General features: G+C 41.9%; 1 protein-coding gene across 7 annotated transcripts in view; it reads left to right on the forward strand.

The window, feature by feature from the left end:
• Positions 1–956: 956 nt before the first annotated feature.
• WNK1 (WNK lysine deficient protein kinase 1) overlaps positions 957–24,005 on the forward strand; it is a 102,360-nt gene continuing 79,311 nt past the window's right edge. For 4 of the 7 annotated variants that reach the window (XM_051784874.1, XM_051784876.1, XM_051784875.1 and 1 more), the window contains exon 1: positions 958–2,628. In XM_051784874.1, the coding sequence (XP_051640834.1) occupies positions 1,843–2,628 (786 nt within the window). In that variant the 5' untranslated portion in view covers positions 958–1,842. Of the gene's footprint in view, positions 2,629–24,005 lie in introns of all 7 variants that reach the window. The other 3 variants (XM_051784878.1, XM_051784879.1, XM_051784883.1) reach the window with 2 other exon arrangements.

Genomic DNA, 24,005 nt, shown 5'->3' on the forward strand with positions numbered 1-24,005 from the left:
TGACATTTTCATGGCAGTTATTTGTATTTTACATTGCCTGGCCACTTTTCCCGGAGGAAAAACTCAAACCCTCACTTGTTCATACAGTGCTCAGCTGCACGGAGTTATTGTTGCCCATGATTTTAAAGACTTTGAGAGGCTGTTTGAAAATATGACCTCATTGTTGTCTACAGCTTCCTCAGCGGGGAAGTGGAGGGGCAGGCACTGATCTCTGCTCTACGGGGACCAGGGACAGGACCTGAGGGAATGGCCTGAAGTTGTGTCAGAAGAGGTTTAGGTTGAATATTAAAAAGAAGTTCTTCCCCCAGAGGGTGGTTGGGCACTGGAACTGGTTCCCCAGGGCAGTAATCACAGCACCAAGCCTGTCAGAGTTCAAGGAGCATTTGAACGATGCTGTCGGACACATGGTGGGATTGTTGGGGATGGTCCCGTGCAGGGACAGGAGCTGATCCTTGATGTTCTTGTGGGTCCCTTCCAACTCTGGTCATTCTGTGACTCTGTGAACTATATTTATCTGTTTATATGCAATATTTAGATAAATACAAATATTTAAACTATTTAACATGTCGGTGCAACGCAAAACCTGAAGAAACAAGAACCATGAGCAGACTCAGCGTCTTTTGACCCGCTGATCCTTGCTCGCCTACACCACATCGGCCCCCTGGCCCTAGCCCCACGCCGGGATCTTTTTTCTTCCCTCCTTCCCTCTCTCCCTCCCTCCCTCCTTCTCTTCCTCTCTCCCTCCCAACCCGCCGTGAATCCACGGGCGGCTCCCCCGGCCCGGCCGGGCCACTGGAAAACTACAGCTCCCGTGGTGCCCCGCGCGCGGCGGGCGCGGCCACCTCCCCGCGGCGGCGGGGGGAGGGCACGGCGCGCTGGCCGGGTGCGGGCGGGGGCGTGGCCGGCGGCGCGGCCCCTCCTCCCCCCTGTGCCGTGTGTCGGTTTCGGGCTCCCGCCCGTCGCCATTTAGCGCGGAGGCGTCGCCGGGGCGGCCGCGCTCGGTGTTGCCCGCCGGGCGCCACCCGGACTTGGCTCGGCGGCCCCCAGTGCGCGGCGGCTGCGGGCCGCGGGCAGCAGCGGCAGAAGGAGAAGGAGCGGCGGCAGCAGCAGCAGCAGCAGCAGCAGCAGGCGGAGGAGGAGGAGGAGGAGGAGGAGGAGGAGGGTTTCCGGCTCCGCGCGCGGCGGCCGTGGCTGTTGGAGGGAGCGCGGCCCGGCCGCGCGGGCGGTGGCTGCGCCTGCCGGGCGGTGGAGAGGCCGCGGCCGCCATGGGCGCCCCGGTGAGGCGGGGCTGAGCCCCCGGGACCCCTTTCCCTGCCCTGGGCCTGCCCGGGCCTCTCCCGCTCGCTGCGAGTGACTGAGCGCGGCGGCTCCCTTGGTGTGCGGGGCCTGCGCCCCGCTCCCTCCTCGGCTCCCGGCCCCTTTCCCTCCCCTCCCCGCACCGGCCCGGCTCTCTCTCTCTCTCTCTCTCTCTCTCTCCATCGCCGGGGGTAACCGCAGCCGGGCGAGGCGCCGGCGTCTCCCCGCTCGGGGGCCCCCTCCCCGGGTGCTCGGGGTTTCCCTCCCCTCGCCGCCCCCCGCTCCATCCCAGCGCCCCGTGTCGGCTCCCGGTGCTCCATGTCGGCCCCGCTGCCCGGCTCCCCGCTGCAGGATGGATGCAGACGCTGACCGGGGATCCACCCCGCCGGCCCAGCCTCCCAGCTCCGCCGCGAGGAGCCCTTGGGACCCTCCTCAGTTGCAGCTGCAACGGCAGCCGCGGCCGGGCGCGCTCCCCGCTCAGTGACCGGCCCTCCCCTCGCCTCCCGCCGCCGCCGCCTCGCCACAGCCGCGCTCCCCCGGGGCACCATGTCGGGGAGCGCCCCGGGCAGCGGCGCCCCGGCCCCTCGCTTCCTGGTGCCCCCGCCGCCGCCGCCCAAGAACGGCTCCAGCTCGGACAGCTCCGTCGGGGAGAAGCTGGGAGCCGCCGACCACGGAGCCGCCGGTGCCGGCGGGTCGGACGGCGGGCCGGGGAACGGCGGCCGCAGTGAGGAGTACCGGCGCCGCCGCCACACCATGGACAAGGACAGCCGGGGGGCGGCCGCCACCGAGCACCGCTTCTTCCGCCGGAGCGTGATCTGCGACTCCAACGCCACGGCCTTGGAGCTGCCCAGCTTGCAGCCCGCGGCGTCCTCGGCCCCGGTCTCGGGAGGCAGCGCAGCTCCCTTGGTGTCCCCTCCCGAGGGTGCCGGCCCGACCCCTTGCACCGCTGTCAGCGCCGCCCAAGCCCCCTCGCTGCTGCAGCAGCCGCCGCCGCCCGCCCCGCTCCCCCTGGAAGAAGGACAGGCTGCTGAGGAGCCCCCAGCTGCCAAGGATGCCGCCCCGCTGCTGCCCAAGGAGGAGGAGGAGGGGGACGAGGCAACTGCGCTACCCCCTACCAGTGCCGCTGGCAGCCTGTCAGCTGCCACCCGGGAATTCGAGGAGCGGAGAGCACAGCAGGAGGACATCGAAGAGCTTGAGACCAAGGCGGTGGGCATCTCCCCGGATGGCCGCTTCCTGAAGTTTGACATCGAGATTGGAAGAGGCTCTTTCAAAACTGTGTATAAAGGACTGGATACGGAAACCACCGTGGAAGTTGCCTGGTGCGAGCTACAGGTAAAATAAACAAATAAAAATTGTGAATTACCAGAGCACAGTCACTCTCCCAGGTGCTAGGCTCTGTGCTTGAAGGAGGTAAAACCCACCAGCTTGAGGTTGCTTAATTCAGAGGGAGCTGCAGACTTTACCTGGGGCAGTCCTTTGGAAGAAGGGTGCAGCCTTTCCTTGGAGTCAGTTTGCCTTTTAATTATTTTAAATACTGTGCTCTCTGAAGAGTGTTTTAGGTTTATCATCACAAAATGCACCACAGTTGTGTTTCGTATAGCGTCTTGCGTTTTACGCCTCCAAAAGGTAGCTTGGAGGATTGTAAAAATACTTGTGTACAGCTTCAGGGAGGCTGAGGGGAAAATGTGTACGTAAATGTCAGCTTGAGCTAGACCTAGCTTTTCAGAATTTGTTTGGGTGTTTTTTCTTTAGGAAAAAATACTAAAATGTTAATTTCGTGTGTTGTGGCAGTGGATTCCTGTAGGAGGTAACTCTAGAATATACACAAGTCATGTAGTGTTTCACACCATTTAGTTTTGCAAAGCTGGATTTTTTCATTCCAAGTTCTGAGGTTCATACTTGTTAATAGGCACAAGGAAAGAAAGAAATTCTCTTCTTTCTGAAGCTCTAGAAGACCCCCTGAAGTTTAAACTTCCCAAATGACTGGTGGGTTAGACTGGCCTAAGACACTACTCTGTTACCAGGTTTCTAGCCTGAGCAGAGCCAGAGTTCAGTAGGAGTCCAGTCTCACGATGGCAAGAACAGCCTTAGTTCCATTCGAGTCAGAGCTTGTGTAACTGAGACGGAGGTTGCTGTGCAACAACCTTAAAAGAAGTGGGAAGAACTTGGAGTACCAGGAGCAAATACCTGGTGTAGTAGTTTGTTTTCAAAGCCTCAGCGTTAAGTTAAAAGGTTAGTGCTTGTTTCTTAGTGTTGGGTTTTGGTGCAGTTCATAGAGACGCTGGTGTCCTTCATCTTTGTTATTGTTTGTGCTTCCATCCAATTTAGGACAGACAAAAGAGCATTGGGTCAAAGTCCTAAAAGTCTTTGTAGGGTCTTTAGGCAGTTGGCTGCTCACAAATTATTGATTGGAGTAACTGCACCAAAACTTTCTCAAAGGCAGTTTTAAATCGGTTCCAGTCAAGCTGAGGGAATTAAGAGATTTCTTGATTTGTATTCATATTTGCCTTTGCTCAAGTGTTCTACCAATATCTTGGTTCATAATGTTATTGCCATTATTCTGTGCTTACTGACTGTGGAAGAAGGTTTTCTTTGTGACCCTTAAGCATGCCCTGCTCTTCCATGCTAGCAAGGTACTTGCTATGGTGGTGTGTTTGAGCATTAATTTTAAATTAAAAGTGAAATGATCAAGTGTTGGGCTCTGCTGAAGCTTTACTTGTGCAATTTGAACTGTGAGGGTAATAATATAATCCACCAAAGTGATAGGACTTTTATTTTAAATTTTAATCTTTGCAGTTTTCGAGTTCTCTGACTTTAACCCCTGAAAACCGTTTTTATCTTCACACTTTACTTACTTATCAGAAACTAATGTCACCTTGGCTCAGTTGTTTCTCACTAATGTTGCCTCTGTTGAAGTGTCTGAATCATCACTGGTACCATGTGGACAAACTGTGTGAAGTACCTTCTTTGTAGGAATTTAATAAAGAAACTCATTTATGAAGGGCATGTTGCTGATTGAAGAATTTGAGTAGTATTCAAAATGACAGGTTACAAAAAGCATGAATGAAAATATTTGTAAGGGAGAAAATACCTGATGTTTTGCTCAGAGGTTAACTGCATTCATTACAGGAGTGCCTTGTGGGTTAAGTTATTCCAAAGTCTGTAGTTTCCCTCTCATAAGGAGACTCAGTACAAAGTGACAAGTTTGGAAAAACAATGTAAATTTTTTAGCTGTTAAAAGTATTTGCTGAGGGAGCTTGATTCTACAGCTAGTAGAATACTTTAAGCTTAAGTCTTATTGTTTGTGTCTAGAAAGAAAAGGAGGAATTTGGTATTTATTGGTATGGTGGGTATATCCTCCTCTTTCTCTAGGAAAATATAATTGTTGACAGGTTGATATTTGTTATGCATGGTTTGTATCAAAAGACAATCTGCTTTCACAAAGATGGACTCAGATGTTATTGGTTTTTCCAGAATGCCATGGGTTGAGGATTGGTGAACCTTCAAAGCATAATTATTTTATTAGGGAAATGTGAATGATTTTCTTCCTTGCTATATTACTGTAACCATAACTAACTGATGGTTACTTTTAATTGTCCTGAAATAATGTTCCTCAGCAATAGCAGAGCTTTTCTTCTCTGTGTTCATGCCAGCAAGCATAGGCATCTGGGGTGTCCCACCTCCCTAGAGTCTTCCAAACAACTCTACTGAAGATTTTGTGATGGTCTCTGGCAGAATGACTTTTTAATGCTGAATAATGCAACTCTACCTCATTTCTATGTATATGCTCTATATGAATAAAGACTAAAAAGTCTATCAATCTGCTTCCTTTCAGAGGAAGTTTGGAGGCTGTGTGTGAAATACAGCTTGTGTTCCCAAGTTGTTGGTGTTACTCTGGGGAATATTGCTCTATATCCTTAAGGCTCTTGGATTGCCTTGTAATTCCCTTTTTGCTTGATGTATGGAACTGTGCAAGAAATAGGAGGAAGAGCTGAAGTTCACTGGGTCACCAAATAGTGCTCTTAGTATCTCCAGCAAGCCAAGGTCCTGGCCAAGACTCTAGTTTGCCTTGATCTGTGGAAGATGGGTCAAGTTTGCTGAATGTAACAAAAGCCCAACACAGGTGTGACTGATGGACTATCCCAGTGTACTTCATGACTTGTCTATATGAAGCAAATTGTAGCAGAACCTATTTGAAATATTGGATGCAGGTATTTTAAATGTGATTTATTTGCCCTGCTGTGAGCGCAGTGGAGCTGTGAAGAGCTCAGCAGCAGCTGCTTCATGCCAGTGCTCAGCTTCAGTTGCTGCAAGGAGATTGTTAGTGTAGTGTTAGCCTTCAAATACTTTTATTCCCCTTGTATATATTCATCTCAACTCTAGTTATTCTGAGTCAAGTGTGCCTCCTACTGTTGTCATTAGCACATCTCATAAATTGAGCGAAATAGTAGGTAGGGTTACTGCTTAAATGGTCTTTAAATAGGTAGATGTTGGCAAAAGTGGTAACTACTGCTGTTTTCTATTTTAATGTAAAATAACTCTTCCTGTACAATTGTGTTCCTGGTTAGTCTTTCTGAATCACTTTTGAGCTGTGAGTCGTTCATCACCTCTGCACAGTTCAGGCAACATTGTGGCTAAATTGTGATGCCTGCCCTGTTGCATTGTTTATCTGTGCAAAGCAATACTCTTATGCCAAAAGTAGCAAGACTCACGTAGTTGACTGTAAAAGCCAAATCTTAGTGCTACTGTGTCATCCCTCTGAGGCCCTGTGTGAGTTGGTTGTACATCAAGATTGTCATTTAACTTCTGATTTAGAGAAGAGTACAGTCACTTGCTGGACTGCAGAATCTTGTATCTAGAATTATTGTTCTGGGCTATGTCATTCAAATTAGTAACTTTTCTAATATGAACATGTGCTTGGTGATTTTTTGAACTGTATATTTGTCAGGCATGCAAAGGCTTATCTTCTTTCATTTGGACAGTGTGTTCCCTTAAAGGCAGCACGATTTATCAACTGTTATTAGAAAGATATTTGCGTTGGTTGGAAATCCATTCTTGGTAAACTGTGTACATTGGAGAACAGCACTGCTTGTCTGGTATGTGCTGTGTCCCTCCTGTGCTTTGTGTTCTTTCACGGGAAGGGTGAGTTTGTCAGTCAGCAGATACAATTCACAAATGTGTTGCCTTGCTGATATGTTGCTTTGCCATTCTTACCCTGGCTTCAGTGCAGTGGCAGTCAGGTTATTGTGCTTAACACGTGAGCTGCTGAAGGAGAAAAGGAGCTTGAGGGCTCTCCCTAAGCAGCATAGAGCTTCTGGGGGTAAGAAGTGAGTTGGATGGGTGGAAGTGGTGCAAGAAGTGTTTGTACTGGTTCCTACTTGGAGGGGAAGCTGAATATGAATTTGGCTGCCTTTAGTTATAAATCATCTGAGTAATAAACTGGTGTAGGGTTACATGTGTGCAAGTCTGTTGCAGATGTTTAACTACAGACCAAGTGTGGTGTACAAGCACTTCAGCTTGCTAATGGATTTTTCTTCATATAGGCAGTAGCACTGAAAAATGAGTTGAGAACAAGCATAATGCCATAACTGAATGTGAACCATGAGATTCTGTAGTGCACTGTGGTAAAATGATAATGCCACTGGTTGTCACTTTGTTGCAGGAAGCAGTGAGGTACTAAATAATATTTCCATCTGTCAGAATTTGTCTAAGTCTAACAATGTTAACTTAAACTCACAGTGCAGGAAGTTGCTTGGATGTGGTGTATATCTTCTTTTAGTGACACTTCAGATTTAACTATGCCCATCTTTATCTTGTAGACTTAAAACTATATTTAATAGTGATTTTTAGGTCAGCAGACAACAATGGAATGTAGTTTCTATACTCCGGAGTATAGACTCCACTGCAGGCTCACCATGATAAATATCAGCTTGCTGAAGTCCATGTTTAATTCTTAAAATTCTCTTTGCTTTCTGGACTGGCTGAGCTGAGAATGTTTCAGAAGCTGCATGTTCAAGTCTGACAACCAAAAAAGGTCTTGTATCACATAACTGTGGCATCCTGTAGTGTCTTTTTTTTAAAAGCTGGCTGTATATTGCTCACTAGGAGGCCCGACTGCAGAGATAGTGGCTCTGATGCACAATTGTGTAGCTACATTAAGGCAAAATGGAAAACCAGATCAAGACCTTTCTGCAGTGAGAGGAAGCTGAGGAGTAGGGACCTGGAATTCATTGTCAAGGGCTACTGGCAGAAGGTTATATTCTGCTAGTTCTGGAGAAATAGTCAGCATCCTGAGACAACTGTGTCTTCTTTGAAAACTCTGACTGTGTTTTAGTTCTGAATATTTAAAAATACTTTTTGTAAGTTTCCTACTGGGAGATCAAGTCTAATTTGGTATGGTGGCTCCCATGCCTACCCAGTACTTCACATCAGTGTTTTTAATACTTTACTAGTCTGTGAGCATAATTACATGTGGCTACAGCAGCAGTGTGCCTCCTGTTCATGACTGCTCCTGGGTCAGATGCATAATTGTCACAAATGTCGATTAATCAAGATATGTGACAATCTGTGAACATCCTTCTGTCCTTATTAGCTCTTCTTCTGTTTTCAGCTCTACAATTTCCAAAATACTGATAGTAAAAAGCTGTAAAACCGTAAGTGTTCAATGGGTTTATAGCACTTTCAGGTTATACTGGATTTCCAAGTGTCTTGAGGTGTGTGCACACAGGAAGCTTGAAATTTGGGGCAGTAAGGTCTAAATTTTCATTAGTTTTCTATGTCATAGGGTAGAACAAGTTACTGGTACTTAGGGGCTTCAAATCTCCGATGTGAAAGTTTCTCCTTTGGCTAAAGAACAAAACCCAGCCATATTCCTGAGTGTTTGTCCTGTAATTGATACAATTGACAACTTGATAAATGACATGGGAAAGGAGCCAGACTAATTACCTGCAGAAGTATAAACAGTAGTCAGGCTCCCTCAGACTTGACAAAGGTGACCCTGAAAGAGAGAAGGGAGCTTTAAAGTACATTCTGGAGCTGCAGCTGTTAGGAGACCTCTACTTAGGAAAATAATCTTACCTCAAAGGGATATCACTTTTGGAGATGGCCGTGGTTCAATTTGTAACTGGCTGGTTGTGAGGCAATAAAGATAATCGGATAAGTGCATTCTGAAAATGCAGCGTTTTTTATGGGAATAAACAGGCTCTTATTTGTCAATTTGTGTGGGTTTGAGAGGTGCAGAATTAAATCTCTTAAATGAGATTTGTTTGGGGCTGTTGTGCTTTAAAACACTTAGCTTCGTAACTAAACTTTTGAGAGTTAAGGAAAAGTACCAGGACTATGATCTTTTCTTGAAAGAGGAAAAAAAAAAACAACCCACCTGATAAAAGCTCCCTGGAGACATCCTGTATGGAGTCCTTTGAGAGCTGCCTAGCAGAGTAATAAATAAAACAAGCAGTAATAGATCTGTGGTAGTCTCCATGGATGCAGCGCATGGTACAGTGCAGTTTCAGTGCCTTTTGGTTAGCAACATCCCTCTGGGCCACATGTTCTATTTCTTATTTTGTCATTGTTGGCTTTGTTTCATAGAGCAGCTCATTGAACATCCCAGCTCTGACTGACACCCAGGTTCTCCTTACTGCATGTGACAGAGTCTGTGTGAAGCAGTGGCAGCCTTGATGCTTCCTGTCATGCATCTCCTCAGAAACTCTCGTTTCCTGTAAAGATTACCAACCTTTTTTTCGAGATTACTAATTTGTTCTTTCAAATCAGGGGTGACTTGAAATGAAAGTTGAGTATTTTTCAGTTTTGGCCTTTAAGTTCATATTTTCAACTTTGTCTTAGTCTACATAATGGATATAGCATTTGAGTTATAAGGAAGATAATAAATACCATGTAAGTTTGCTGTGCTCCTGCAGCTGGGCAGAGGACTTTCTCTTGGCAGAGCATGTGTTTGTGTGGGTTTTTTTTTCTTTTTTTTTTACTTGCAGATGGTAGAAAGTTACTGTTTTTGACTCTTAAAACTTCAGATAATGATGCCATGGTTTTAACTTGATCATGATGTGTGTACACCACGTCTGGAAAAACACTCTTCCAGTATACTTGAAACAATTTCTCTTCTAAATAGGAGGATTTGTAGTGCTGAAAATTGATTTCTTGGAGTAGTTGAAGGCTTTTATCTAACATGAACCATCTGCAAATCTTTTCAAGTCTAGTGTATAAATTTGTGTCCAGATGAATGAGACTCAAATTTTATACTGACTTCTTAAGTATTTTTGTGGAAGCTGCTTACAGCCCCTAGGACTGTCTTATAGCTTATTGTGACAATCATTTGGGGTATGTACTTAATCTTACTTAAAAAGTGTTAGAGTATTTTATGGTCAAGATACCACACATATCCTTCTTTTTACCCTATTTCCAGCTTCCTCAGTATATTTGCAAATTGTCATACCAACATTTCTCAATGTGTGGTTTTGGTTGCCTTCATTCCACGTGGGAGAGCTGGGGGAAGGGAAGAAGTGACTAGAATTGAATCTGTGCCTCACTTGAGGTCATCTTTGAGAGAGGGAGCTTGTTCACTTCTTGTCTTGTGGGCACAACCTGGAGAACACTCCTTAACTCCATGCTACAGAGGATAAACTTTGTGTTAATAATGTTCTGTGCTATGCAGTCCTCTTGACCCAAAAGGAGATCCATGCAGTGAGATCATCACAGATCTTTTCTAATAAGCCAGAATAAAATAACTGGGATGGCATGCAGTGACCAGAATTCAGATCAGTTCTCAAACATACTTCTGAACTTCATCTTGTTTGTCGTTTTCCCCTGGTGGTGGCAGGTGCATTGCACGTACCCAGATTATTCTGAAGCACTTCCAGATTTGCCTGGGGAATTCCAAGCAGCACTGTGTTACTTTGCCTGGATCTCAAGCAACTCAACATGCTCTCAGTTTATTTTTCGGCAAAGGAAACTGCAACCTGATAAAAATTGGAACTGGTGGTGTTAGAATATCATAACCTTCCACTAACTGTGTAAATATTAATATGTGTCCAAAGCAGTAAGCAGTTATTTTGAGGATAACTCATTCTAAATCACTCAGAGGGACAAACTGCTGAGTTTGTGTTTGTCCTTTTTGGTCTAAGCAGAACCTTTGGGAGTGCTGCCTGTATACTTAGAATCTAGAAATCCTCCAGAAAGGATGTTGTATATTGGTGGCTGTCTACCTTGTAACTAAAATGTCCATGAGTTTTCAAAGTGATATGTCAAAGACACTGGAATGAATGTGTTTTAATGAGAGGATGCTATTTTTTTTTTTTAATTTTTGTTTTTGGTACTCTGTGTGCCTGAGAACATGATTCTCTGAAGTGATCTGGTTCATTTGTTGGCAATGATATCAGCAATATACAGACAGCAATTCTCTGAAGTGTCTGTTCTCAGGACAGGATCACTGTGGTGCCTAATGTTGTCTAATTTCACAGGTGGTTGGCAGGACTCTTAGCATGTTAACAGGAAGATGAAAACACAGAGGAAGCTTTGGCAACTCTGATAGCATCCACATCACAAGTGAGATTTTGAGCCATAGTCCAGAGTGGTTCTGATTCTGTTGCCTTTGTTAAATAAGCAGTCATTGGTAGAACCTTTCAGTAGCTATCCACTGAACTTCTGCTTTTCTGCTTTAGTAAGATAGCAGATGGCGTGGAAAATAAGCTTTATTAGATCTCTTATGTGAGGTAGAAGCTCTGTTGTTTCTGTTTGGCTGTTCTGGATCATCCTTTTCATCTGCATGTTTCAGTCACTTCTAGTTTCATTGCATCGGTAGCTGAAGATAGTTCTGATAGCAGATTTGAGATTAGCCACAGAAAGCAGGAAACTAGAAATGGAAAACCCCAATTATGTGATTGTGAGTTTATTGCCACCATTTAAAAGATTTTGAAAAGGAGTTCTGATCTCTTTGTATGTAATTGGGGCAAATCTCAAACAGCTATGCTGAACTAAATGAAAGGACAAAGCTGATCCCAACAGTTATGTGCATTTTGTCTGGTTTTGGCCAGTTAGTAGAGTCTTATGATAGTTTAAAACTATCCAACTGATGGGGTTACCCAGTTTTCCTTGGACACTTTCCTCTCTTAGGGTAACCTGTGACTTGTTTCTTCTTTGCTGATTGTTGCTGGCAAGTTCATGACCCCTGTCTGAATGTTTTTTTGACCGCTTCTATCCTGGGATAGACTAATGATATACAAACAATAACCCACAAATATTGCTATTAAAAGCTTCAGCATATCCAGGCTGATTATCTTAAGGATCTGCAAATCTGTGTACAGTTATGTAATATGCATCTGTTAATGGCAATTTCTGAACTGTTAGCAGGTTTTGCTTAAATATTGCAAAATGTTACCATGTCTGTTTTCAAATCTGCTCCTTTTAAATGAGACTTTTATTCTTACAAATATTTTCCAACATAGAACTATATTTGGTTTGTCTTGTTCTTTATTCAGTTGCTTATGATATGCTTTCATTTGGGCAATGTAGATTGTCTGTGTATAAAATGCAAGATGCTAAATTTATGTGCTCTGTTTTGCTATAGCTGATTTGGACTCAGTCTATGAGTCCTCCTTAAAGAAAAAATGTGGTGAGTTAGACAACTTGAGTTGGAGAGTTCTTGAAGCAGTCTGTTCAGATAAGTGTCCTTCAGTAAGAAATACTGTCTGAAAAGTGATTGATATTTTTTTTTTGATTGATATATTTTTTTTTAATATTGCTCTCTCTGGATGTAGACAAGTAGAGATTGACAGTATGTAGAATGCTCTTTGAGGGCATGTTTTTTGTTTGCATTTAGCATCGTTTGGGGCTTAGTGGGTTGTTAGGTTTGCCAGGAACAGTGTGCTAAAAGTGGCAAAACTGCAGAAATGTCTGATACAAAAATAAGACTTTAGTTTTAGAATTTTTTTTTCCTGTGGCTTTTTCTACTTCCTTTATGTGCATCTTGAGCTTCATTCTGCAGACTCAAAAGCAGAAATGCATTTTAGGTTATCTGTGCCAGGTGGGGGGTGGTGGTGAATTACACAGGGCACTTGAATTTGAAATTTTTTGCCTCTTGATGGCAACTGTGAGCCAGTTAAGGTGATGGTAGGATTTTTTCTGCTGATCTTATTGCACAAGCCTGAACATATCTGAGAGGTTCAGTATTTACCCTTGGGAACAAAAAAAAAGGTGAAGAGCTCTAGGGTGCTGCTGAAGACATAAAAGTAGTGCCTGAGTGTACTGCACGTGTCCTATACCTGAAGATCTGTCATAAACTGTCTTTAATACTCAAGTTTCCTTCAAGCATTTCAATGCAACTGAACATAGCTAAATGCAGATGATAACACTTACTCCAAATAGGAAAAATAGCCAGTTGCCTTGTCTGTATCTTGGGACTATGGTTCAATAAAAATGTTTTTCTTTCTCCCAGTGTGAAATCTTACTTCTCAAATTTGGGTGAATCCCAGAAAACTTAGCAGAGTTGATGTTTGATTTATTTGGTGTTGGAGACTCTCAAATCTGTTCCTATTTTTGACTTAAGCAGCTTCTTCTAAGGAACTTTGAGAGTTGAAAAGGCATTTACAAGACAAGATGAGGAATAGCAAAAAATCTGGACCAGTTTTACACCAGTGTAAAACAGTGAATTGATTGCTATGAACAACTAGTTCATGAAAGTATCATTAATGTAATACTTGTATTAATGTTTGTGGGTTTCTTCACTGGTTTTTGCTGAAACACCTTCCTTTGTATTCTTAGATTAGTAATAATTTATGGAATAAGGTACCTACTGTTGACATGCCTCAGTTTCTCTTTTTTTTTTTTTTTTTACAGACTTGCAGATTAAATAATTGTGTAATATTCATGAACATATAGAGTCATTTTATGTATGTATTCAGACTTTGAGCTGCAGAAGGGCAGCAGCCAGTAATGACGAGCATTTTGTTGTGGGTTTTTTAGTATTTTGTAATAGACTGCAAACCTGCACATTTCATCTTTGTAAAACTTTGTGACCATAATTTAGGTGTTTGAAAGCATTTTTTTGGAACTGGAGAGACATCAGTCCCAAACCAGCATCTGTGGCCTAGTTAGTGGTAGATGATTAACTGTTCCAGAAGGTTTCCTGGATCAGTTTTCTAAGATATACAGTTGAATAGGTCTAAAGTGTGGAGTTGAACAAGAGTGAGAAAAACTTTGTAGAGTCTCACTGCTCCAAATGTAGAGATTTTGGGAAAACTCCCAGTGTACCCAAGGTATAAATGGCTTCTGCTTGATAAACCTGTACTATAAAATCCTGTTATTCCTTGGCTTCTGGGAGAAAGCATCCTTAGATTCTAAACCATATGAGTGATAGGGCTTTTAATTGGAAATGGCTGATTAATTCATTGGGAAGAATCTACAAGAACTTTGGAAATCCTTTTTTCACGTGAGAAAACTACGATCAGTGCACAGTGGTGAAGCAAAGAAATGGTTCAGTTTTGAGAAGAAAGCTTAAGTAGCTTTTAGATTAGGTCAGGCTAACCAAAGGAAGTAAGCCAGGATCAGCTGTGCTAAAGGAGCTGGCTGTACTTTCAACATCAGCAAAATAATTCCCAAAATTCTTTTTGTGTTGGCCTCTGTTATTTAGTATTACTGCAAATTGCTGGTTGGTGTTCTGAATTGTTTAACTGAAGGTTTGCTTTGTTGCAGTTCTGCAGTGGTTTGACCTCTGTCAGAAAACAGTCGTGGCTTCTAATGTGGCAGGTTTTAAGATAACACTGAATTTCCGAACTATGCTTATGATGTGTGATTGTGCTGCTGTAGCACGTCCAAAACTGAATGTTGCTCAACTTCTGGTCTTGATAACTTCTTGCAGCAAGCCACATGGTTTGGGTAAGCTTGTAAGATTTGAAGGAGCGCAGCTACTTTATTTAAATAACTGATAAATGCAACTTTCTGACGCAACTGATAAGCACGTTAAGTAAGTTGGTGTGGATGACTGCAGTTGAAAAGCAGCATACTGTGAGCAAAGTGATGTTTTAAGTATAATTTGTCACTTAAGAGGAGTATGAAATGTGAGGAAGTTGGTATTGGAATTCAGAATGGAAAGAATGAGTTGGGTGATGATGCAGAAAACTATTTTCCACTTTCCCTTTGACTTCTGTCCTTATCTTCTCTGGCATTAATATTCAGGGAAATGGTATCTTTTGTTTCTCTTGTTCCTGTGTGGGAATGGTAATTGTTCTTGCTTCTTACCTGTTCCGGAAGTATTGTCATTCCTCCCCCCAACAAAACACTGTATCGGTCATTACCAGTGTTGGTTTTTGCTTTATTTTCTAACTTTGGTCTTCCTGAATCCTCCTGTGGTCCCTGTATAGGCCATATGGCAAAACAAGGATTTTTATTTTTGTATTTTTTGTCTCACCATACTCACCCCTGCACTCTGGAATGAAGCAGATTTTGTATCTGTGTTCAGCTACCCCGTGTAAAAGAATAATGGGCATATTTAAAACCTGCATCTAAATCTTGACTCCTGGAACCGCCTCTTCCAAACTTAGATTTTCCAGCTGGTAAATCAATCTTATCCATGGAAATGTGCTTAGTGTTCTCTTGGGAATTTGCCTTATACTCTTGCCTTCTCCCTTCCCCCTTCTCAAGCCAAATTTCTTTCCAGGAAGGGAAAAAAATCCATGGACTAGATTGAGCTTCAGCTGAATAGGGTGTCTCATTTCAGATATACTTTCTGCAGCTACTCAAATGACCAAAACATAAGTGACAGCTGAGTTGTCTGTTTGTCATGGGTCAAGGGCAGTCCAGCTCAGCAGTTTCCCTTTCCTCTTCCCTGAGTTTTGTTTGGAAGCAGGAGTGATTTGCCATTCTATATAGTCATCCTCTTGTCATGAAGACCAGATGGAAATACGTCAGTTGTTTCATGTATAAATACTCAGTCCAACAGCTGTGAGTTTATCAGGAGTCACTGGGATCACAAGTTGGTGACCAGATTGTTAGTTTGGAGGGCCATGACCATTACTCTAAAAGCTGTTCTGTGAGGCTGTTAGAAATAGTCTAAGACTCACTTAAAGAAGAAAGAATGAAGCTGTGCCATTTAAATGCAAATTCCTTTTTCAGATGAAGTTATAATTCTTTTTCTAGAGTATTACAGAAGTCCTCTTATACCGATGATAAAGTTTCATCCACTGATCTTATATTTTACTGATGCTGTTCCTAAAGTGGCTAAAGGATTGCTTTAAAGTCTACTTGTCTCCTTTCCTTCTGTAGTTTATTAGGTAAGAACATTTATCCAGACTTACCCCCTGGTCTTTTGGCCAGATGATAATCCTCAATTTGTTTCAATATGAATTTCTAGCAAAAAAGCTGAGATACCTATGTGATCCTAAGTAACAACAAGTCAAATGCAATGAGAGTTGAAATAAATTTACTTGATACTGATAATTGAGGGGGTTAACTTGATTTTTGCAGGTTGCAGAGGGTTTTTGCTGCCATCCATGTGTGAATAAGGCTATTTCTTCCAATAATATTGAGAAAGGGGGGGGCAGTGGGGAAGTCTGCCAGTGGCCATTGGCTATTTGGTTGCAAAATGCGATGTGTTGCATGGGCTGCTGAGCATAATGTGAAACAAAGTGCCATAAAAAAGACGTTGAGTGCTAAGTCCATGACTGAAAAACACTTAAATGGGAGAATGGGCACGGTCATTAACTTATAATAGCTTGTGTGCAGAAAACTAATGTAAAGCAAGATTGTATTTCTTGGATAATGAAGACTGCACTGTATAGGACTGAAACTGAATTGGAAATAAAACAAAAATTTGCAATAACTACAGACTGCTAAAGACCCATAAACAAATGGGGAAATTGGCTTCAGTTTAGTGAAACCACCTGTTTCTCAAACCTTGAGAGGAGTCCTGTCTGTTGCTTTGAAAAACTTTCTTGATCAGTGGGGTAGCTAAGATGTTTTTAATGTCTATGGTTAATACTTGTAGTCAACAGAACAATAAATGCAGTTGACCACATTGGTGGCTCGTAGTCTCTGCAGGGCTTAAAAAAAGTAATGCCTCGAAACAACCCACCAAAAACCCCAAAAGAAAACCCCAAAGCATTGTCTGGTTGAGTTGCTTTGGCTGCACAGATCTCACTTTTGCTTCCAGGTACATGGTGTTTCAGAAATGGTTTTCTTCCAGCTTGCAGAATTCCATGATGCAGTGCCTGTGCAATAGAAGCCCAGGCAGCCAGTGTAACATTGATTGCAGCTCTATGGGGCTGGGGAATCTAGAGGGAGTTAGGGAGGCAGAGGCTGTCCTGGAGTCCTTTAATGAGGATTTTGTGACCTTTGAGTTGCATGTGTGGAAACTTCTCTTTGAATCCATGCAGTTGGTCTAGGTGCCAGGAACTGAGAACATGCTTTCCTCTGACATATTGGTGGTGTTTGTGGATATATATACTTGTTAAAAAGTCTGCAGTGTTGCTTCAGAATCATGGTATACTTCAGTTTTTCCTGTTCTTTGATTTTCTGTAAAATAACTTGTCTGGGATAGGTCATATTCTGAAAAATGTTGGTGTTTTTTCAGCCGTACATTGGCGTGTGATCTCTTGTTTTGGTGACAACACGCTAGGAAGTCTTTCATCTGGAACCTCATCTGAATGGTGATTTTCTAATTTAGTTCCTGGTTTACAGTTTGAGGGTCTGGGAGTCATCAATGTGTGCTCTCAGAAATAGCAAATACAGCAGTTAGCCTAGCTGTGTTTTGTGGGTTTTGAACAGTCTGTTAGACATACCAGGATAGCAAAATATCTGAAATCTTGAATGATGACTTCTGTCAAGCAGAGATCAAGGGTCGTGGTGCTGTGCACTTTGGCACATTCACCAAAGATAAGTGGGGTTGACTGTCTTAGTGGGGAAATCGAGTTGAATTACTTCCCATTTTTATCAGTTTAGTTTCACTTTTTTGTAAGCATCTGTGGCTAGTTTGATTTTTAGTTGTTCCTGAATGGTGGAAGCACAGAGACAGTTTGTATCCAACCACATGTCCACGTTAACTCAGCATATCTAATACTAATCATGACTGGTGATGGTGTAACTTGGAAACTCCAAATAATAGCACTTTGGTGGCGGTGGGTTCTGTTGTTTTGGTTTCTGTTTGGGTTTTTTATTGTTTAAGGGTTTTTTGTTTGTTTGGGGGTTTTTGTTTATTTTTTTATCCTGTTCCTTTTGAAATCCTTGTCATTATTTTTGTTCTGTGTTCCTGCATGATTCCTGCTGTAGCATCAACACAAGAAAAGGTTGATTGGTTAAGGAATCTTGGTTTACAAGTTACAAGTCTTGTAACTTGGCTTCTAATTTAATGTCTGACTAGGACTAATGATACTGCATAAGTTAACTGCAGGGACCCAGCTGATTATTCCATGACAAGTATGCCAGTTTCCCCTGAAAAAAACGATGCAGGATAAACTTAAGGACAGAAGGTGGCTTCCCCATAGACTTGAGAGACACCGCAGCTGCTTTCCATCCTTGTTACCGATGTGGGGCAGTGTTAGGTTTTTAGTGCCTTCTAGGCTGTGGATGATTTTCTTTGATCCTGCAGGTCAAGGAGATGATGTGTATTGTCTAGTCTCTTACCTTGCTGTTTTTTCTTGTCTTCTTCTAAGCAGTAAACTTATCTCTCTGGATCACTTGAGGATCCAATTTGGATATTGCAGCTATGGAACTTTGGGTGGAAAACACCCACTGGAGTTACTGAGGTAGTTCAAAGGGTGGAGCTTCACATGTTGTGTTTGGAGTGTTATGCTTCAAAAAATGCCACCTTAGTGCATCAATTTTTCTGTTTTTATTCAGAAAAGGATCTGCAAATGAAGCAATAGTTGCAAGCTCTTTTCAGTAACTCTATTCTAAAAGCTTCGGAGGATTTTGCTCTCATGCCGTGAAGTGATATGAAGAGACATCTTGCTTACTTTTGCAGCCCCTCTGGGTGCTGCTGTCAAAATCCTACAAAGACACTTTTGTTTTTGAATGTTCAGTCTGAGATTTGGTGACAATGCCTAAAATGTTGGTTAAAATTATTCAGAAGCTACATATGCCTGAACTTCTTTGCATTACCACCCATCAGTTGGCATAATGTGCCAGTTGATACCTATTTTTTACTTCTTCTGAAAGTATGGAAATGATCATATTTGTCCTTGTTCATTCTGGGCTGGATCCCTTCAATAGAACTACTGAGGCAGACTGAGAAGGCAGCTCTGTAGCATAAGTGTGTATCTTTCCTGGAGTTTGGCTCTGTAATTTTACAAGCTGTCTTTGGAAGTAATGTGTTGGTAATGCTCTATATTTACCTAGGGGTCATCTACTGTTAAATTCTTTGTCAGGACACGTGGGACTAATACATTAGGTAGCACCACTTAAATTTGATTCCTGTCGTAAGACCCTGTTTTCAGTTGCCCAACTGGTGTGTATCTTAACCACCTGGGCTGCAAGTTTTCAAGCCAAGTGTCTGTCTTGAGCTTAATTGTTTAAGAAGCTTCAGCCAAGATGTTACAGATGCTTCAGAGAAAAGCGCTTGCTTTATTGCATCCATTGGCACTGTAAGCTTTTGCTCTTCAGAGCTGTGAAGCAGGGGCCTAAAAGCAGTGTTGAGACAGGTGTGTTGTCTTTACCCTGAAGAGTATTTCCAACCAAAGAGTTTTCAGATAATGAAACTTTAAAATAAGTGACATTTTCTGGATTAGACTTACTTTTTTTTTAAACTCTAAAGGCTTGATCCATGTTGTAGCCTGTGAATAGTCTATGTGAGCATCCATATGATGCCATATGAAACAATTTGTTCAACTTACAATGTGCGTTGGCTTGGTTTTACAAATATATAATTATTACTCTTTGTACAGCTTTCCCACCCTGAAGGTTTGACTTGCACATGCTGTACAATGTAATTCAGTTCACTTGTTTGTGTTCAAACTGTTTAAGTAAGTAAATTTTAATATCTCAGAAATTGCTTGCTTCCCATGATGCAAGCTTCTAGAGAAACAGGCATTGAAGTTTTCAAGTAGAAAATGTTTCTTGGAACAGCAGCCTCTGTATTTGCACGAGCAGCAGACTTTGCAGCTCTTCAGTGTTCAGAGGTGGAGAACCAGCTGTGGTACCGATATGTTGTAATTAGTCTGATGGAAGCATCTATGAAAATACTGCTCAAATGACTTTAGTTGTAGTTAAATTTAGTTCTTGACAGTGAATTATTTTATTATTTTGAAAGCAAATGCCCTTGTTAAAATCTGTCTGCTTTTGTATCAGCCTTGAGGGGAAAATTGATATAGATAGAATAGAATATATAATTTTATTTTTTACTAGATTTGGCAATGATCTTTTTTTTTGTCTAATGTATTTTAAAATACAGAAGTTTATATATTTACAGTTTGTTCTTTTCAAATACCTTTTGGATTTTTCACATGAATTTGGACTCAGGATGTTCAGGGTTTAAGTGAAATAGGTCTACCAGCAAACACTGTTGTTATACAAAAGGCTGAGTTAGGGAAACATTTGTGGTGTGGGGGTTTTTTTAATGGATAGTAGTCATGGTTGTTCAGAAGGAGGAGAAAAATAAAAGTCCAGAGGAAAGTATATAAAGTATATCAATGAAACAACTGCAAAAAAATCTATAAACAACCTAAACATAGCTATAATCAGAATAGTACTTTACTGCTTTTAGTTTTGTTTTAGTGTTTAGTATCTAAAACATTGTATGGGAATTCCTTTTTAATTAGCTCAGAGCCAGGTCTGTGCTATGTCTAATGTTGTTTGCCTTTCCTGGGAAGTGGAAACTTGAAAGTGCTTTGGAAGGAAGGATTGGCAGTAGCTCATAATAAGAAAAGGCAGTTATCCCTTGGATTGCCTGGAAACTGTTACCTCCATGTTTTAAATGCAATTCTGGGTGTAATCCTTGTAGGTAACTCTAATCTCTTCTATGGTCTTCAGATTTTACCATGTTCTTACGATGCCATCCCATTCCATTGCCTGTCTTTGAAAAGGACATGAATTTTGGAGGAAAGCATCCTATTTCTACATGGCTGGTCACTGCCAGGAGATCTTGTGTGAAGCCCTTATTTAGACACAAGCACACTGAAGTCAGCTGAGATAAGAAGAGTCCATAGTGGCACAAATTTCAGTTTCCACCTCACAGCCTTATATGTATGACTAATTCTGAAATGGAGCCATTTGCACTGAGTCAGCAATTTAGTGTGTTGAAAGTGCTCAAGCTGTCTCCATTTGGTTGGTATTGAGCTCTAATTTACTCTGCAGATGTAGAGCCAAACCAAGTGGTTGTGGGGACCTTCAGCAGAAGGTGACTGAGTATGAACCAGGTCTATCTGAGAAAACATACTTTAAAATAGGAAATTACAAGAAAGATCTGTGAGATCCAACGTGTGTTGGAAGCACAGGAGAGATTAAAATAGCATCAAAAACCTCTCAGCCTCTGCAGCCAGAGTGCTCAGGGCAAGAGCAAGTGGGGTATGGGGGGGAACTGCAGTTCTTTGTTTGCAATGCAGTCTGGATTTTATTACTTGCAAAGTGAAATCACAAGGGGGAATGTCTGTTTCTGATGGACAGATATGTTGCAACTCATTCTGAAGATGCCTGTTCATAAATTTTTCAGCCTGCTAAGAGCTTTGAAGATAGGACTGCAACTCTGAGACTGTGATTCATTTCTCCTGCTCACTGGATGATCTGTTGGTCTTTCACAATTGCAGGCTGTTAAGTGTCGATGCTGGTGCAGTTAATTATAAATTTTGAGTTTTAACACGTGCTACTCTGTACTGTAATATTGTTGCTGGCTACAGAAGACTTTCTAATACTTCTGAAGTGCTGCAGCAGCAGGTGCTTATACTTGGCCCTCATTTTTAGTAAACAATTAGAGAACAAGGAGTTGTTAAAATCCTCATTTTCCCTCTGTCTCATTTGAAATAATTCAGTTTTGTGGCCCACACTAAGAAACTAGAAGATCTAAGCACAGAACCCTGTGGCAATAACAAGAAAACTGTTGTAGAAATTTTCTCATGTTTTGAAGATTTTAAAACTGTTTAATGACACTTTCACCTTTTGATCCCCTACCAAAAGAGGTTTTAGAATTGGGCTCTCAAGAGATTATTTCACCCAGCTGTCTGTTGAAAGTGCTGACTTCTGCGTTTGGATCATAGCCATTCTGTGGAAAAATTATTTTATATTGTAGTGGTGGGGTCTTAAGGAGGAAAAATTACAAAACTACCTGACACTCTTCAAAAGGAATTGGTGAGGTTTTCATCAGTATCTCTAGATAGTAAGCATTCAAGTATTAGAATTTTGATTACAAAGTTTATCTTGGCCCTGGATGGTTTCTGAGTTAATTAAGAAAATGTTGGAGTCGTAACAGAACCTCAAAGGAGCTAATTTTCAGGTGCTTCCAGGCTGGTACTTAAATGGACTTGTCCTGCCTCTTTTCACATCCTGTTGCCAGGTAGTTGGACAGAAGGCTCTTATTCTGAAAATGAATGTGGCTGCTCTGATAGGCATCTGTCCAGAGATTTGTCTCTGCCTGTGAAAAAGGAGTCTTGTGTAGCCTTGGTTATCTCAGGAGTGGGGGAAGATAATTCTTTACTGACTCTTTGTAGCAAGAGTAAGCCTGTCTGCTTGTTAAAGAAGTATTTAGTGGGTTTCAGGCTAAAACCAGATCTTTGTCTATTATCTTTATGATACTGTCTTTAGCTTAATTAGAATTGTTTTACTGGGATGTTGTTTGGAATTGTGTGGTAGGGCAAGGAATTTAAATTAAACATCAATATGGAATGTCACAAATCTACTTACCCACTCTTATCCCCACAGAAATGTAGTTGTTGTCAGCAAAGCAAGGGATGCAGTACCAGAACACTTGTGCAACTTTTCTGACAAACTGCTTTCGTTTGAATTCCATCTTCCATGGCTTTTTGTGTATGCATACTTACTGAACACATTAAGAGTGTTCAGACAGAGCCATGGTGCTAAAGAGGTTTTCAGATAACTTTTTGGCTAAGGCAACTTTTTCAGTGTTCAAAACTATGAATCGTTTTTGTGTATGTTATCATACACATGTGATGCACATGCACAGAACATCAGATATTTCACTGTATGGAAACAGTACTGGAATATTTTAAACTTTTTTTTTCCTGGATAATGCTTTTTAGTTCACAACTAAAGTGAATTTTGAACTGTACATGGAGTTCTTCAGTGGGACAAAGTAGGAGGTAAATGGAAAACAAGGAAGCCTGTTAACAGGTTGTGATGACCTATTTAAGGCAGGCCCCTTGGACCATGACATGCTCAGGCATTATAGTTTGTCTTCAAGAAACTCCTTCAGTGTTCCTGTTCAGAGGATTGAAGTGGCACCAGCCCAAGGACGGACAGTATGTGACTAAAGCACAATGTAATGAGGAACAGCCGTTTGGGATAAGCTGTAGCAGTTTGAATAGCTGACTCATAGATAGGCTGAGTATCTGAGGTCTTCTGGGTCATGGTTGGTCTTCTGGTAGTGCAGGATATTCCCAGTAGTATTCTGCAGGAAATAAACTTGGATTAATGCAGAATAGCCTTGCCAATGGGAGTGTGACATATGTAGTCCCCAAATTACAAGGAAAAAAAGTCCTAAATGTTCATTTTAAACTTCCTCTGGTGCTTTTCCCTAGCTGTTTGCTTTGTGTCCCTTTGGAGATGACTCTTTTGATAATCTTTCATCTCATCTGTTTTACAACACTGAATTTTAGTTGTCAAAGCCTTTTCTTGCAGGTCAATCCAACACTTAAAGGTTTTGTGTTTATTTTTCTTTTCCCTTTCAACGTCTGTAAAGATAGTCCTTTTATGTCTAAGGTGTGCATGTTATTACTTTGGTAACTGTACAGCAAAACCCTTTCTGTTTTTTATGTATTGTATCCTGTGTTGCTTTAGGTAATAGGAGCTGACTGGTCCCTCCGTCTGCATTTCAGTTACACTTTGTTTTTTCTTATATTTTAACTCATTTAAAAACTATTCAGGATTGAACTGTAAAGCCAATGAAGCTTCTGGATGCAGAGTATGATTCATTTCTTAGTTGTTCAGCCTGCCACTCGCCTACTGTTAAATATTTGAGTGTTTTCCTTCTCCTGACTCAGCTATGCTTGATTTCTTTGCTCTTTGAAAGATAATGTGCACATTTTTAGATTTACATATCAGTGGTATGTTTGATACTGTTTGAACTATTTCTGATTTTTGAGAGTAACTTTTTAGATCTACATTGTGTATGGTGTTTGCCAAGAAAGATGTACACAGTGTGATGTTGGAATAAGCATCTCCAGTGTGTACAGTATTATTGTGAAAGTCTACAATAAACATGCAAGTGATGCAAGAGGCTGATTTCATAAGTCAACCTTTTGGGTAAGCATAGAAGAATTATTGCTGCTTCCCTTTATGACCAACCTGAGATGAAGATGGGCATTCTGGTAGATCACAGGAAAATTATACCACTGATGCAGTAATGCTTAAAAAATTAACAAGTGCTCATCTGAGGTGTTTTAGGACTTGCTAGTACTAATACTTGTATTTGTGCAAGGTATTCCTGAGTCCTCATCTAAAACACAAATTTTGGTCACCCCATAAACCTTCTTGTTTCTGGATCTCTTTAGTCTTTCCCTACAGGAGATCCCTTTTTGATTCCTTCTATCTTGCAAGAACAT

This window comes from Manacus candei, unplaced genomic scaffold, assembly GCF_025592945.1.
Source record: "Manacus candei isolate 608988 ecotype Guabito, Panama unplaced genomic scaffold, ASM2559294v1 h1tg000018l, whole genome shotgun sequence".
NCBI lineage: Eukaryota > Metazoa > Chordata > Aves > Passeriformes > Pipridae > Manacus > Manacus candei.